General features: G+C 44.0%; 1 protein-coding gene across 1 annotated transcript in view; it reads left to right on the top strand.

Moving 5' to 3' along the window:
• LOC139455652 (Fanconi anemia group J protein homolog) overlaps positions 1-13,666 on the top strand; it is a 40,145-nt gene extending 26,479 nt beyond the window's left edge. The window contains exons 18-32 of the mRNA XM_071237208.1: positions 946-1,007; positions 1,538-1,675; positions 2,327-2,446; positions 3,055-3,126; positions 3,781-3,904; positions 4,184-4,281; positions 4,694-4,729; positions 5,289-5,416; positions 5,932-5,999; positions 6,462-6,573; positions 7,249-8,362; positions 9,224-9,281; positions 12,085-12,216; positions 13,016-13,164; positions 13,284-13,666. Of these exons, the coding sequence (XP_071093309.1) occupies positions 946-1,007; positions 1,538-1,675; positions 2,327-2,446; positions 3,055-3,126; positions 3,781-3,904; positions 4,184-4,281; positions 4,694-4,729; positions 5,289-5,416; positions 5,932-5,999; positions 6,462-6,573; positions 7,249-8,362; positions 9,224-9,281; positions 12,085-12,216; positions 13,016-13,164; positions 13,284-13,319 (2,447 nt within the window). The 3' untranslated portion in view covers positions 13,320-13,666. The remainder of the gene's footprint in view (positions 1-945; positions 1,008-1,537; positions 1,676-2,326; positions 2,447-3,054; positions 3,127-3,780; positions 3,905-4,183; positions 4,282-4,693; positions 4,730-5,288; positions 5,417-5,931; positions 6,000-6,461; positions 6,574-7,248; positions 8,363-9,223; positions 9,282-12,084; positions 12,217-13,015; positions 13,165-13,283) is intronic.
• Positions 13,667-14,537: the final 871 nt, after the last annotated feature.

The raw sequence follows: 14,537 nt of genomic DNA, 5'->3' as shown, positions 1-14,537 counted from the left end.
AAGTTATCACATAAGCATGTGACTTCATCCATGGTAGCATGTGACTTCATCCATGGTAGCATGTGACTTCATCCATGGTAGCATGTGACTTCATCCATTGTAGCATGTGACTTCATCCATTGTAGCATGTGACTTCATCCATTGTAGCATGTGACTTCATCCATTGTAGCATGTGACTTCATCCATGGTAGCATGTGACTTCATCCATTGTAGCATGTGACTTCATCCATGGTAGCATGTGACTTCATCCATGGTAGCATGTGACCTCATCATTGGTAGCATGTGACCTCATCCATGGAAGCATGTGACCTCATCCATTGTAGCATGTGACTTCATCCATTGTAGCATGTGACTTCATCCATTGTAGCATGTGACTTCATCCATGGTAGCATGTGACTTCATCCATGGTAGCATGTGACTTCATCCATTGTAGCATGTGACTTCATCCATTGTAGCATGACGTCATCACATTCAAGGGTGACTTCATCCATTGTAGCATGTGACGTCATCCATTGTAGCATGACGTTATCACATTCAAGGGTGATATCATTGCCCACTGAACTGAGGACCATGGTGATGTGTACATTCAACATCTGGTGTTTGTTTCAGGGCAGAGGAGGGTTCCCATGGTGATGTGTACATTCAACATCTGGTGTTTGTTTCAGGGCAGAGGAGCATTTCCCATGGTGATGTGTACACTCAACTTCTGGTGTTTGTTTCAGGGCAGAGGAGAGTTCCCATGGTGATGTGTACACTCAACATCTGGTGTTTGTTTCAGGGCAGAGGAGGGTTCCCATGGTGATGTGTACACTCAACATCTGATGTTTGTTTCAGGGCAGAGGAGCGTTCCCATGGTGATCTCGAACTCAACTTCTGGTGTTCGTTTCAGGGCAGAGGAGCGTTCCCATGGTGATGTGTACACTTAACTTCTGGTGTTTGTTTCAGGGCAGAGGAGAGTTCCCACGGTGATCTCGACACTCAACTTCTGGTGCATGAACCCTGCAGTGGTAGGTTGCTGGTCAACATGTCACCAAACCAAATGACACAATATCAATGGAGATGTGTGTAAAATATCATGTTTGTTTGTTGTTTGTTGTTTAACACTGCACTCAGCAATATTCCAGCTATATGACGGCCGTCTGTAAATAATCAAGTCTGCACCAGGCAATCCAGTGATTGACATCACAAGCATCGATCCACGCAATTGGAATAAGATAACATGCATCAAACAAGTCAGCGAGCCTGACCACCCGATCCCGTTAGTCGCCTCTTACGACAAGCATAGTCGCCTTTTATGGCAAGCATGGGTTGCTGAAGACCTATTCTAACCCAGATCTTCATGGGTAGTAAAATATTATAGAAATTACAAAGATAAGCAAGTGTTCACTATATTGTTCAAAGATCATTTTTGAAGTCTTATGACCTAAGACAGCTTCCTATCAGGTTCTAAAAAGATAAGTATCAAAGAAAGTAATCATTTTATGAGAACAATCTCTGTTGAATGACAACCTAGTAATAATGCCAATCTCTGTTGCAGGCCTTCTCAGACTTCCAGAACTGCCGCAGTATCGTGTTGAGCAGCGGAACGTTGTCACCGATGTCCTCCTTCTCCTCGGAGCTTGGGATGACCTTTAGTATACAGCTTGAAGCAAACCATGTCATCAAGGATGATCAGGTAGGGAGAGGAGAGGGAGGGAAACAAATGGGTTCTCTGCCAATCAGAGTCAGTGATAGTTGATTGTGATTGTCATAGAGTGTTAGTGAGATAGAACTAGGCCCAGGGTTGACCAATGCCAGTAAAGTTGATTTAAAAAACGTTCAAGAGTTCTTACCAGCACTCCTTTTTTGGTCTCTGGTTGAGTGATCCGAGTGCTGGGTAACTGGTGTAAAGGAAATAACTCTGTTGTTTTAGAGTGGGCAATATAAGTTGTAACTTCTGATCAATCCTTTTCATTTTATGTGAATATATTATGTTAAATCTAAACTCTAATATGAAATTTTTGTCAAATGAAGCGCATGCACAATCGTGCGGAATGACAGTGAGTAATTGAATGTATTCAGTTGATTGTATACATGTTAGTGTCGAAATGGGAATGACTGAAATGAATGGCAGTTACTTATTAGTTGTTGTTAATGGAGGTTAGTAATATTTTGTCCCCATTTCCCAATGTTGGCCTGGTTTACACAATGGTACCATAATGATTTGTTTGTTGCGGATCCTGCAGCGGTAGACTAGGTCCCCATTACCATGCTTGCAGAGCTCCAGAGCATAATAGGTCAGAGAAGGTGATGGACAGGAATATAGATCTGTTGGCTTTCCTTCCAGGTGTGGGTAGGTGCTATAGGTCAGGGCCCCAGTGGGACGTCTCTCCAGGCAGTCTACAGGAATATAGAGACCTTCAACTTCCAAGATGAGCTTGGACACCTGGTGCTCCGGGTCTGTAAGGTAAGTGCAGGCTTCTGCCTGATTCAAGATCTCAAAAACAGCAGCTAAAATATGTGATTATTTATATTTAAATACAGTACAGCATAACATTTGGAATTTGTTTGCTAAATGATGAAAACACTTCAACATCATGATGTCAGTGTGTGACCAGACCCGTGAAGATCTGGGGTAGAATAGGTCTTCACAACCCATGCTTGCCGTAAAAGGCGACTATGCTTGTTGTAAGAGGCTAATAACGGGATCGGGTGGTCAGGCTTGCTGACTTGGTTGATGCATGTCATCGTATCCCAGTTACGTGGATCAATGCACGTGATGTCAATCACTGGATTGCCTGGTCCAGACTGGATTATTTCCAGACCGCCGTCATATAGCTGGAAGTAAGTAATCGAGTCTAGACCTGACAATTCATAGATTGGGATAAATTGGGATATGATGACATGCATCAACCAAGTCAGCGAGCCTGACCACCCAACCCTGTTAGTCACGTCTTACGAAAAACATAGTTGGCTCTTATGACAAACATGGGTTGGTGAAGACCAAGTCTCACCTGGATCTTCACGAGTTCCATGTTCCAGGTTCCAGTATGAGATGTACATGTTGTTCTCCAGACTGTGCCCCATGGTGTGCTGTGTTTCTTCCCCTCCTACAAGTGCCTGGAGAAACTCACCAACAGATGGAAGGTAAGTCCGACAGGTTTTAATACTGACTACATCCTAACAAACTGATGTGATCAAAGTCATGCCAGATTCAGGCAATATTGAGCTGTGTGTAATGTGTAATCTTGATTTCTACTCACATGAAGAAAGTTGTTTGGGATGATGACCGTTGATGAGGCATGTTCCACTGACCAAGAGTTCAACTTCCTGATTGGTGTCGATTCTAGTACTTGGTCTCTCGGCATCCATCATACCTGTGTTCATGATAAACATGTAGGACCTTCCTCACCTTAGGCTTGCTTCACTTATCACACTTTGTTACTAAGTGCTGTTTGATGCAACATGTGTAACATTAAATCCAATCTCACTCGCTCTATCGCACATTCTATCACTCATCCTATAACTCACTCTATGGCACATTCTATCACTCACTCTATCGCACATTCTATCACTCATTCAGTCTACAACTCTCATTCTATCACTCACTATATCACTGTGGGCTAAGTGCCACCATGTCTGGCAGCTGGTCTTGTAGGATTGATTGTTCCCATGTTGTAACTGCTATTCAGTCTACAACTCTCATTCTATCACTCACTTTATCACTGTGGGCTAAGTGCCACCATGTCTGGCAGCTGGCCTTGTAGGATTGATTGTTCCCATGTTGTAACTGCTATTCAGGCTACTGGACTCTGGGACAAGATGTTCGAGCAGAAGAAGATTGTTGCAGAACCTCGGGGTTCCGACAAGATGAACTTTGAGGAGCTGATGCATCTCTTCTACGATGCAGTGGAATCCAAGGGAGGTAGGCACCAGCAACTGGCTCAGTAAATAGAAACATTGTGTGTTTGTGTTGGTCTGCTTGAATTTAGATTTAATATTCTTAAAAAAAGTGAAATAAAGGTTTCAACTAAATATCAGTTTTAAAATCATAATATCAATCAAAGACTGCTTTTTGCTTAATCTAAGGTAGGTTGTTAAAAAAAACTATAAAATAAATTAATCTAGGCTTGCCATAAAGAACATTGATTTGGGCAAGTTGATGCTGCGTGATTGTTATGTCATGTTCATTTCGGCATATCAGATGAAGACAAAGATGGCGCTCTGTTCCTGGCTGTGTGTCGAGGGAAAGTTAGTGAAGGACTTGACTTTGCTGACAACTTTGCTCGAGCAGTGATAACCGTGAGTGGATTCACCTATGTCTGTTGTTCTCTATTGTAGCTACTGTTATTTGCAATGCTTAAATAGGGCTGAGGGGCTGACTTGAATGTCAAATCTTCCGCTTCTCATACTAAAGTCAGTACTGCTACTTTCTGCATGAAATAGAACTCAGGCCTCTTATTTATATTCACTGATCATATTACCCTAAATCTGAGTGCCAAATGTTTTAAAACTGTTTTGTTGAGTAACATAAAGTAAAATGAAAAGTTATCTATTTTGATTTGATTTTTTTATAAATATATTTGTTAAACAGACTTGGATGTCAGAAAAAAAAGACTTATTTATGCTCTTCAATATGAGTGATATTTTGGGTGGCCACATCCACTACCTAAGTGATGAAGTGTTGCCTGACTGGTAGTACATTGGGTTGCAGGTGGGCATACCATACCCAAACTTCAAGGACATCCAGGTACGTCGGAACACTCCCTCTAGGACACTGGTATTTTTACGAAATCATAAGTCATCTTATGATGCAATTAGTTATGCACAGTTTCATCCCTTGGCTGTGTCAGGATCTGCTGATGTTGGGTTTGAATCCCAGATTCGCCCTGATACATATCTTTGGTCAGTCAGCTCCATTCCCATGCTTGTGAGTTTCAAAAGTTCGGTAAATGTACACAGCTTGCAATGTTTGGGGATTTTTCTCCCCATTCAAAAAACGCTATGTGGATTCATACAGTTTGCGCATCAGTTTTTTTTATCCATACCTCAATGAGCTGAAAAAAGTACACAGTCAATCCTTAATTGACTGTATGTTGTTAAACCTTTTAATATGAACATGATGAAAGACACTAAAAATGAAACTGGAGGTAAGGTAGTTACTCCGACTCCTCTCATGTTTTGATTTGCTATGTAGTGTAGTGTAGTGTAGGCATCTGCTGTAAAGATGTTATTATCTCTCAAATAAATAAAAAGTAAATTGTTGTGGGGTTGTTTGATGTTTGATGTTTTATCTTCAATGATATCAGGTTGACTTGAAGAGGAAGTATAATGACAAGCATAAAGCAGCTCGAGGTCTTCTGTCTGGGAGTGACTGGTACGAGATCCAGGCATTTCGGGCGCTCAACCAAGCACTTGGCAGGTGTATCAGACACAGGTAGGCATTGGCAGGTGTATCAGAGACAGGTAGGCATTGGCAGGTGTATCAGACACACGTAGGCATTGGTAGGTGTATCAGACACAGGTAGGCATTGGCAGGTGTATCAGACACACGTAGGCATTGGCAGGTGATCAGACACAGGTAGGCATTGGCAGTTGTATCAGACACAGGTCGGCATTGGCAAGTGTATCAGACACAGGTAGGCATTGGCAGGTGTATCAGACACAGGTAGGCATTGGCAGGTGTATCAGACACAGGTAGGCATTGGCAGGTGTATCAGACACAGGTCGGCATTGGCAGGTGTATCAGACACAGGTCGGCATTGGCAGGTGTATCAGACACAGGTTGGCATAGGCAGGTGTATCAGACACAGGTCGGCATTGGCAGGTGTATCAGAAATTGGTCGGCATTGGCAAGTGTATCAGAAACTGGTCGGCAATGTTTATGTTGCAATGAAATAATCTTTGTATAGATCTGAAATGGAAGTCTCCAGAATTTGTTTATTGTTCCAGACGAGACTGGGGAGCTCTGATTATTGTAGATGAGAGATTTGTGAAGAACCCCCAGAAATACCACAAAGGTAGGTTTACACATTCTTCTGGTGACTTGTCTCAATGTTTAGATAATACCACAGAAATACCACACAGGTAGATTTACACAATCTTCTTGTGACTTGTCTCAGTGTACAGGTAATTCCAATATAAACAGTTGTAAAGCATTGATAGTTGGATCATATGTTTCACATTGCTTATGACAGTTCATGTAGGTTGTAGTCCCAATACCTTAACACAGGATGTGACAGTGGAAGTGCTATGATCACTTTGTAGAACACGGAAATTTGTTTCCTTATTCTCAACCACTTTTTTTCATAACAAGTGTGACACAAGTGCTGAAGGAGAACAAACTTTTGCCTATCCAGTGTTTTAAATGTTTGATTTACTTTTGTTATTATTTTGGAGTATGAACAGAATGATGTTAGTGTAACTGTAGTGACATAGCAGATGAGGTTTAACTTCACTGGTATATTGTGTTTGACGTCCAGGTTTATCCAAGTGGGTGAGGAACAAGGCAGTGTCATACAACACGTTCAACTCCGCCATGGACTCGCTGTCCTGCTTCACCAAACTCAGGATCGAGACCATGGAGAACCAGGAGTAAGTCACAAATACATGCTGAACGTTGATGTCTTTGATGCCCTATGCAGTGCTTGCTATATGTTATTAGACTGTATTTGTAAGACTAACTTTAACACATTTGCATACCAGTTAAAAGTTTCGTTTTGTTTTTTTTAAATTCAAGTTTTCAAAAGTATTCAGGGACTACCCTGGAAAATAGTCTGTAAGGAAGAAAAAACCTCATGCGCCAAAATGAATGGGATATTAAGCAGGGAAATGCAGTTTCTACAAATATTATTGAGATTTCATAATTTGTACAACTAAAGTGATTACTGAATATATAATGGGTACCCAACATGTGAGGTACATGTAAAAACAGCTTGGTTTGTATACTCCCAAGGAAGTTGAAAATGATAACTGGAATGCAACCTGATCCACTGGTTGGAGAACAAATGAACCGCATTTGAGCAGATACTTGTACCTGGATAAGTGTGGTATATAATAATAATACTATCATGAAAAAATTGAACGTAAAATTGTATGTTCTGATGTTAATAAAACAGCCACAATCATTCCAACCCAAAATCAATTTTTAGATACATGAATGATTGTACATGTTAAAGCAATTCTTATATATATATTGTACAAAAAGTGTGATTTGCATCTGCCAGAAGTGAGTTGTCACTGTATCAATGTTAATGGTCCTTGTTTCAGAGCTGAAGCATCATTTATTTCAAGCACACCTTGTACCCAGTCTGTCAATGAGGCGGTACCCCGGACCCCACTGCAAGACAAGGCAAACATCACGCCCCCTTCCGTGTCCGTGCACAAGGGAGACACCTCCATATATGGTCACATGACTTCTCACTCACCAATATATCTCACCCCTGACCTTGGCATCAAAACTGAAGCCAGAAGGCCAAAGACAGAGGCAGATGTCAAAGTAATTGGACATTCTGGAAAAATGTGTTTGGAGCAGAATGTTGGTGTGGCTTCACAGACGGGGAAACAGAATATTGTGAACAATATTGTTTCTGGTCAGAAGGTTATGACATTGAATGAAACGCCTGGTAAAGGTGATGACAAGCCTTCTCTCAGGCCTCAACTAGGTGACCTTGGCAAGAAGATGATGGTGTCCCCAGCTAACCCAGGGTCTGGGCACAATGTAAAACAAACCAAAATTGTTTTCAAATTTGAATACAAGGGGACAGATACTCAAAACAAGAGAGGGGATACAACTCTAAATGAGAACGGTATAGAAAGTCATTTGTCAGATTCAGCGATCACTAACACAAATGTGGTTAAACAGGAACTTGGGTCGTTTAATCAGAATCTGGAGAAAGATATGAAATCGAACCGCTTCTTCAAATTCTGTCATGTTCCTAGGAGGGACAGTCTGGGTTGTGAGCGTTTAGACCAATCGGTGGACGATGGTCAAGACAGTGGCACCAACCCACCTGAAACAGAACCCCTGGTCAGTGATGCTGCTAAAAGCACAAGTCCTCTTTTGTTTGATGGAAACTCGGATCCTCTCAGTAGTTTTTCAGAACAACACGAGACTGCTACCAAGAAACCACTTTTTAAACGAAAGAGTAGAAGTTGTGTAGAAGGGAGCTCTGTTGACTGTAAAGAGACTCTCGAGAACCATGTTAAAGAGAAACATGGCGGCAAGGAAGATACATGTGATATTGATGACCTTGAAGGTTTGATGGTCAAGCGACGGAGTAGCAGACAGAAGAAACGCAAGTCTGATGGTACTGCCAAGCCAGGGTCCAAACGGTCCAGGGGAATAGACTTCCTAGATGAGGTTCAAGAAGATGGCTATCAGGTACGTTTTTATATAGCCATGCTAATAGTCTCATATAAAAGGCAATTCTATCAGGCTTTTGACAGCTGTTGTGCATCATGAAGACTAATGTTATCTACATGGTATTGATGGGATTCCCTTGAAAAGCATATTTTTTCATGGTATCTTGCATCCTGCATGATTTTTCATAATTTAAGACAAAAATGAAACACCTACCACTTTGATCATGTTGGTAACATGCTTTTCAAGGCCAAGGTTGATACAGGCTAAATTGCTGTTAAGTTTGACATTTTCTTGAAAAAGTGTTTGCCTGCACTTTGTTGCCAGGCATGTCCCAATATGTCTGCAGTTGTAATATTTGAATATGAGTGAAAATACAAAACAAATCATTAAATTGCCAATATATCATGCTAATATAACAGGGATTATCTAGACCTGTTCAGAGGCCAATATTCAGCCCAAAGTCTGCAGCAAATGGAACGTAAAACAGTTCATGTAAACACAGTTGTGATCACTGTTGTGATGGCTTGGTCGAGGTGTATTTCACTGATAAAAGGACCATTGAAGAAGACGAGGAGTTAATGTTAAGATGTCTCTGACATTAAATAAGAAGTTTAAGCAATTCCCAAATGAATTTCTCTTCTTTATTTGCATGCCAAGGGTTATTACTTGGGAATCCTAGATGGCCTTTTTTTTTCTTTAGACTGTTGAACAAATTATTACAGTTTTGTTTCAGTCTCGACAGAGCAACAGAAGATAGAAAGAACCAACTATGTTCAGTAACCTAACAATATATCATTGCCAGATACGTGAACTTGTATTACGGTACTTTTCAGTATTGGAAAGTTTGTTTTTCCTGAAAGTATATCTATTATGTTGCAGATATCTAAACAGATCACTTGCAGTGAATGTGGCTGTGTTCTTCTTGATGGAGTCAAGGGTTAGTATCTGCCTTGTCGCAGTGTATTAGTCGGCAGATTTTACTGCAAACTGACACTCTGCCTGAAGGAGGTCTGCACAAAGATGTATTTGCTAAATTTGAATTGACTTGCCTCCGTGGTGTAGTGGATAGAGTGTCTGCCTGGGGAGTGGAAGGTCAGTGGTTGGATCCCCTGGCTGCCTCCGTGGTGTAGTGGATAGAGTGTCTGTCTGGGGAGTGGAAGGTCGGTGGTTGGATCCCCTGGCTGCCTCCGTGGTGTAGTGGATAGAGTGTCTGTCTGGGGAGTGGAAGGTCGGAGGTTGGATCCCCTGGCTGCCTCCGTGGTGTAGTGGATAGAGTGTCTGCCTGGGGAGTTGAAGGTCGGTGGTTGGATCCCCTGGCTGCCTCCGTGGTGTAGTGGATAGAGTGTCTGCCCGGGGAGTTGAAGGTCGGTGGTTGGATCCCCTGGCTGCCTCCGTGGTGTAGTGGATAGAGTGTCTGCCTGGGGAGTTGAAGGTCGGTGGTTGGATCCCCTGGCTGCCTCCGTGGTGTAGTGGATAGAGTGTCTGCCTGGGGAGTTGAAGGTCGGTGGTTGGATCCCCTGGCTGCCTCCGTGGTGTAGTGGATAGTGTCTGTCCGGGGAGTGGAAGGTCGGTGGTTGGATCCCCTGGCTGCCTCCGTGGTGTAGTGGATAGAGTGTCTGCCTGGGGAGTGGAAGGTCGGTGGTTGGATCCCCTGGCTGCCTCCGTGGTGTAGTGGATAGTGTCTGTCCGGGGAGTGGAAGGTCGGTGGTTGGATCCCCTGGCTGCCTCCGTGGTGTAGTGGATAGAGTGTCTGTCCGGGGAGGGGAAGGTCGGTGGTTGGATCCCCTGGCTGCCTCCGTGGTGTAGTGGATAGAGTGTCTGTCCGGGGAGGGGAAGGTCGGTGGTTGGATCCCCTGGTTGCCTCCGTGGTGTAGTGGATAGAGTGTCTGTCCGGGGAGTGGAAGGTCGGTGGTTGGATCCCCTGGCTGCCTCTGTGGTGTAGTGGATAGAGTGTCTGTCCGGGGAGTGGAAGGTCGGTGGTTGGATCCCCTGGCTGCCTCCGTGGTGTAGTGGATAGAGTGTCTGTCTGGGGAGTGGAAGGTCGGTGGTTGGATCCCCTGGTTGCCTCCGTGGTGTAGTGGATAGAGTGTCTGTCTGGGGAGTGGAAGGTCGGTGGTTGGATCCCCTGGCTGCCTCCGTGGTGTAGTGGATAGAGTGTCTGCCCGGGGAGTGGAAGGTCGGTGGTTGGATCCCCTGGCTGCCTCCGTGGTGTAGTGGATAGAGTGTCTGTCCGGGGAGTTGAAGGTCGGTGGTTGGATCCCCTGGCTGCCTCCGTGGTGTAGTGGATAGAGTGTCTGTCCGGGGAGATGAAGGTCGGTGGTTGGATCCCCTGGCTGCCTCCGTGGTGTAGTGGATAGAGTGTCTGCCTGGGGAGTTGAAGGTCGGTGGTTGGATCCCCTGGCTGCCTCCGTGGTGTAGTGGATAGAGTGTCTGCCCGGGGAGTGGAAGGTCGGTGGTTGGATCCCCTGGCTGCCTCCGTGGTGTAGTGGATAGAGTGTCTGTCTGGGGAGTGGAAGGTCGGTGGTTGGATCCCCTGGCTGCCTCCGTGGTGTAGTGGATAGAGTGTCTGCCCGGGGAGTGGAAGGTCGGTGGTTGGATCCCCTGGCTGCCTCCGTGGTGTAGTGGATAGAGTGTCTGCCCGGGGAGTGGAAGGTCGGTGGTTGGATCCCCTGGCTGCCTCCGTGGTGTAGTGGATAGAGTGTCTGCCCGGGGAGTGGAAGGTCGGTGGTTGGATCCCCTGGCTGCCTCCATGGTGTAGTGGATAGAGTGTCTGTCTGGGGAGTGGAAGGTCGGTGGTTGGATCCCCTGGCTGCCTCCATGGTGTAGTGGATAGAGTGTCTGTCTGGGGAGTGGAAGGTCGGTGGTTGGATCCCCTGGCTGCCTCCGTGGTGTAGTGGATAGAGTGTCTGCCCGGGGAGTGGAAGGTCGGTGGTTGGATCCCCTGGCTGCCTCCGTGGTGTAGTGGATAGAGCGTCTGTCTGGGGAGTGGAAGGTCGGTGGTTGGATCCCCTGGCTGCCTCCGTGGTGTAGTGGATAGAGTGTCTGCCCGGGGAGTGGAAGGTCGGTGGTTGGATCCCCTGGCTGCCTCCGTGGTGTAGTGGATAGAGTGTCTGTCTGGGGAGTGGAAGGTCGGTGGTTGGATCCCCTGGCTGCCTCCATGGTGTAGTGGATAGAGTGTCTGTCTGGGGAGTGGAAGGTCGGTGGTTGGATCCCCTGGCTGCCTCCGTGGTGTAGTGGATAGAGTGTCTGTCCGGGGAGATGAAGGTCGGTGGTTGGATCCCCTGGCTGCCTCCGTGGTGTAGTGGATAGAGAGTCTGCCTGGGGAGGGAAAGGTCGGTGGTTGGATCCCCTGGCTGCCTCCGTGGTGTAGTGGATAGAGCGTCTGCCCGGGGAGTGGAAGGTCGGTGGTTGGATTCCCTGGCTGCGACATACACTAAACAACATTAAAAGATGATACTTTCTGTTACCCTGTCTCGGCATTGAAGGGATAAAAGAAGGACTGGTCGGCTCGGTGTCAGTATCCGAGTGGGCTATCCATGTCACATCTCAGTGGGCTAGCACTATAAAACTGGAATAAGTCCGGACTAGTATAAACAGTCACACACACAGTTGCATGCATATTGCTGTTTAAGCTAAACACCTTGAATGTGACATTAATCCGCGTTTCAGCATGGTATGAAAGTCAGAAAATAATATTCTTTGAAATGTGTCATTAATATATTTAATTTTTCTGTTTGCAGATTATGAAAAGTGGAAAAGAGTGCCATGTTTCATGAAATGGCCTGGAGGTACAGGTGTCCCGGATGTGGTGTACCTACCAGCGCAGCAGCTGGGGGACTCTCTGCAGGCCTCCTCCGCTGTACTCCAAAATGGTGAGTGGTATCATAAGTGACATCCTCAGATAGCCTCATCACGATATGGCTGAAACATGGCTGTGATGTTCAATAACTCACTCACCACTCAGGTAGCCCAGCAGTGCCAGGCATGGACAGCTTTGTTGACCTCTTGGGATAGCACTCCAGGACACTCATCAGAACCAACCTGAACCAAAAGCCATAATAGAAAATATGAGAGAAATAGCTTGAACGTATTTATATTTTGGATCAGAATAATATATAGGTAAAACTACCAAAATTATTCAAAGTTATAAAATTACTCTCTACATTCCCATAGACAATTTTAATAGCCATGTGCTAGCAGGTTTGTATTAATTTCTAATGCTACAGAGTATGAGGAGGATGTGGTCAGGATATTTTGTCGCTATATAAGTGCAATAATCTTGGATGTGACATTAAACCCAATTTCACCTCACCTCACCACCACTTTTGTGATCCCTCTCACTCACCTTCGACCTGTGAAGATTGTGGGGAGAATAGGTCTTCAGCAACCGATGCTTGTAACTATGCTTGTTGTAAGAGGCCACTAACGGGATCGGGTGACTTGGTTGATCCATTTTTTCATTGTATCCCTATTGCGTGGATCAGTGAACATACTATCAATCCTTGGATTGTCTTGTCCAGTCTTGATTATTTACATGATAAACAACAAACAAACAAACAAACAAAACACTCACTTTCGCTCCATTGAAACACAACTGGCCCTGCCTGCCAGTAGGTTGACTGTTGTATAAGTTACACCTGTATCACACTCGTCACCATCATGCTGTTACAGGTGTGACGTTGGACAGCCACTGTGATGCTGAGGCTGGAGTAGTTGTCCAGTTTCTCCACTGTAACAAGTGTGGCGGTCAGCCTGACTGTCGGGACGTCCTCGGGTGTCGTGTACTTCTCTCAACAGACTCCCAGTACCAGAGGGGGCAGGTTGGTTCATTAGTTTGTGATGTTTCAAATTTGTTTATGGTACATGTATTTCAGTTGTTTGCATGACTTGCACAGAAGCACCAATTGCAGTGAATTTATAAGTTCTGTCTATGTTTCAGATGTGGCTCAACCTACAGAAGGTGAAGATTAGCTAGCTCCCTGGACACGTGCAATACTGACATTTCACATACTGCTACATAATCTTGGGTTTGAGACCTATGGGAACCATCAAGCTTGGAAAAGACTGCAGCTTCAAAGGTGGCTGTGAAGGAGTTGCTGATCGACTGAATGTCATACTTGAAACTCCACTTGGCTTGATGGATTCTGTGGTCAGTCCCAAGATCTTGAGGAAAAGGGGTCTCAACAAGAACTGTATATATAGATGTGATGAAAATATTGTCGGAAAATATCTTGGGTGTAATATGTTTGAGGACCTACATTCTAGACTTATGCAGTCTAGTCTAGGATTCAGCACCAGAAGTGTGGGAAGTACAAGTGCTCTAAAGTGAAGTGTCAAATTAATGAAATAATTATATCAATTCATGAACTAATTAAATTGTATGTAAAATTGTTTATGCTGATTTGTTACATATTTGTTGCTGTTGTTAAAAGTATGTCAATTATAGTGAAACTATAAGGTCCTTGTTATCCATGTGTTGTACATGACACATTCAAGGATCATTTTCTCAGTTGTCAGATATTGAATTTGTATCATCATACGTAAACTTTTGGTCACACCACTGACCACTGTATGTACAGCATGCTGTGATATTGTTGTTTTATTGCCAAATATTGGGGCGCCATGGGAACCTGTCAGAGAGGTGCTGTCTCCTTTGGCAAGGGACTTCATTAAAACAATGTGCCTCTGCTCACCCAGCAATAAATGGGTATACTGTAGTATGAACTAATGTATAATGCCAACTTTCTAGCAATCATCATAGGTTGTGCCGTTGTAATACACACTCATCAGATAAAGTGTTCTTTATACATGCTCTTTGATCTGCACTTATACAGTTGTCAGTCTATGTAAGAAAAAAACTTTAATCTACTTCTTCTGTAGAGTTTACATTTAAATAACTCTGCATGAACAAGCTGATTTATCACAACAAATGTAATATGGTGCTACAGCAATGGGCAGATCTATATTGCTTTGATTCATTAGCAAAATCAACAATTATTGTGAAATAATATATAACTAAACTAGGAATCAGGGCCTTTTAAAAGTTGTTATTCTAGGAAATCTATGTCACATTTACCAAGCAATCAAAAATGAAAATAAACCTATCTCTGTGGCCTTAATTTTTCCTAATTGTCTTCAATTAAAGGAAACCATGTTTATAAGACACATGTGTATATCTATATATACACATAAT

This window comes from Haliotis cracherodii, unplaced genomic scaffold (assembly GCF_022045235.1).
Source record: "Haliotis cracherodii isolate W230 unplaced genomic scaffold, xgHalCrac1.p SCAF_11, whole genome shotgun sequence".
NCBI classification, from domain to species: domain Eukaryota; kingdom Metazoa; phylum Mollusca; class Gastropoda; order Lepetellida; family Haliotidae; genus Haliotis; species Haliotis cracherodii.
This window is presented reverse-complemented; position numbering and strand designations above follow the sequence as displayed.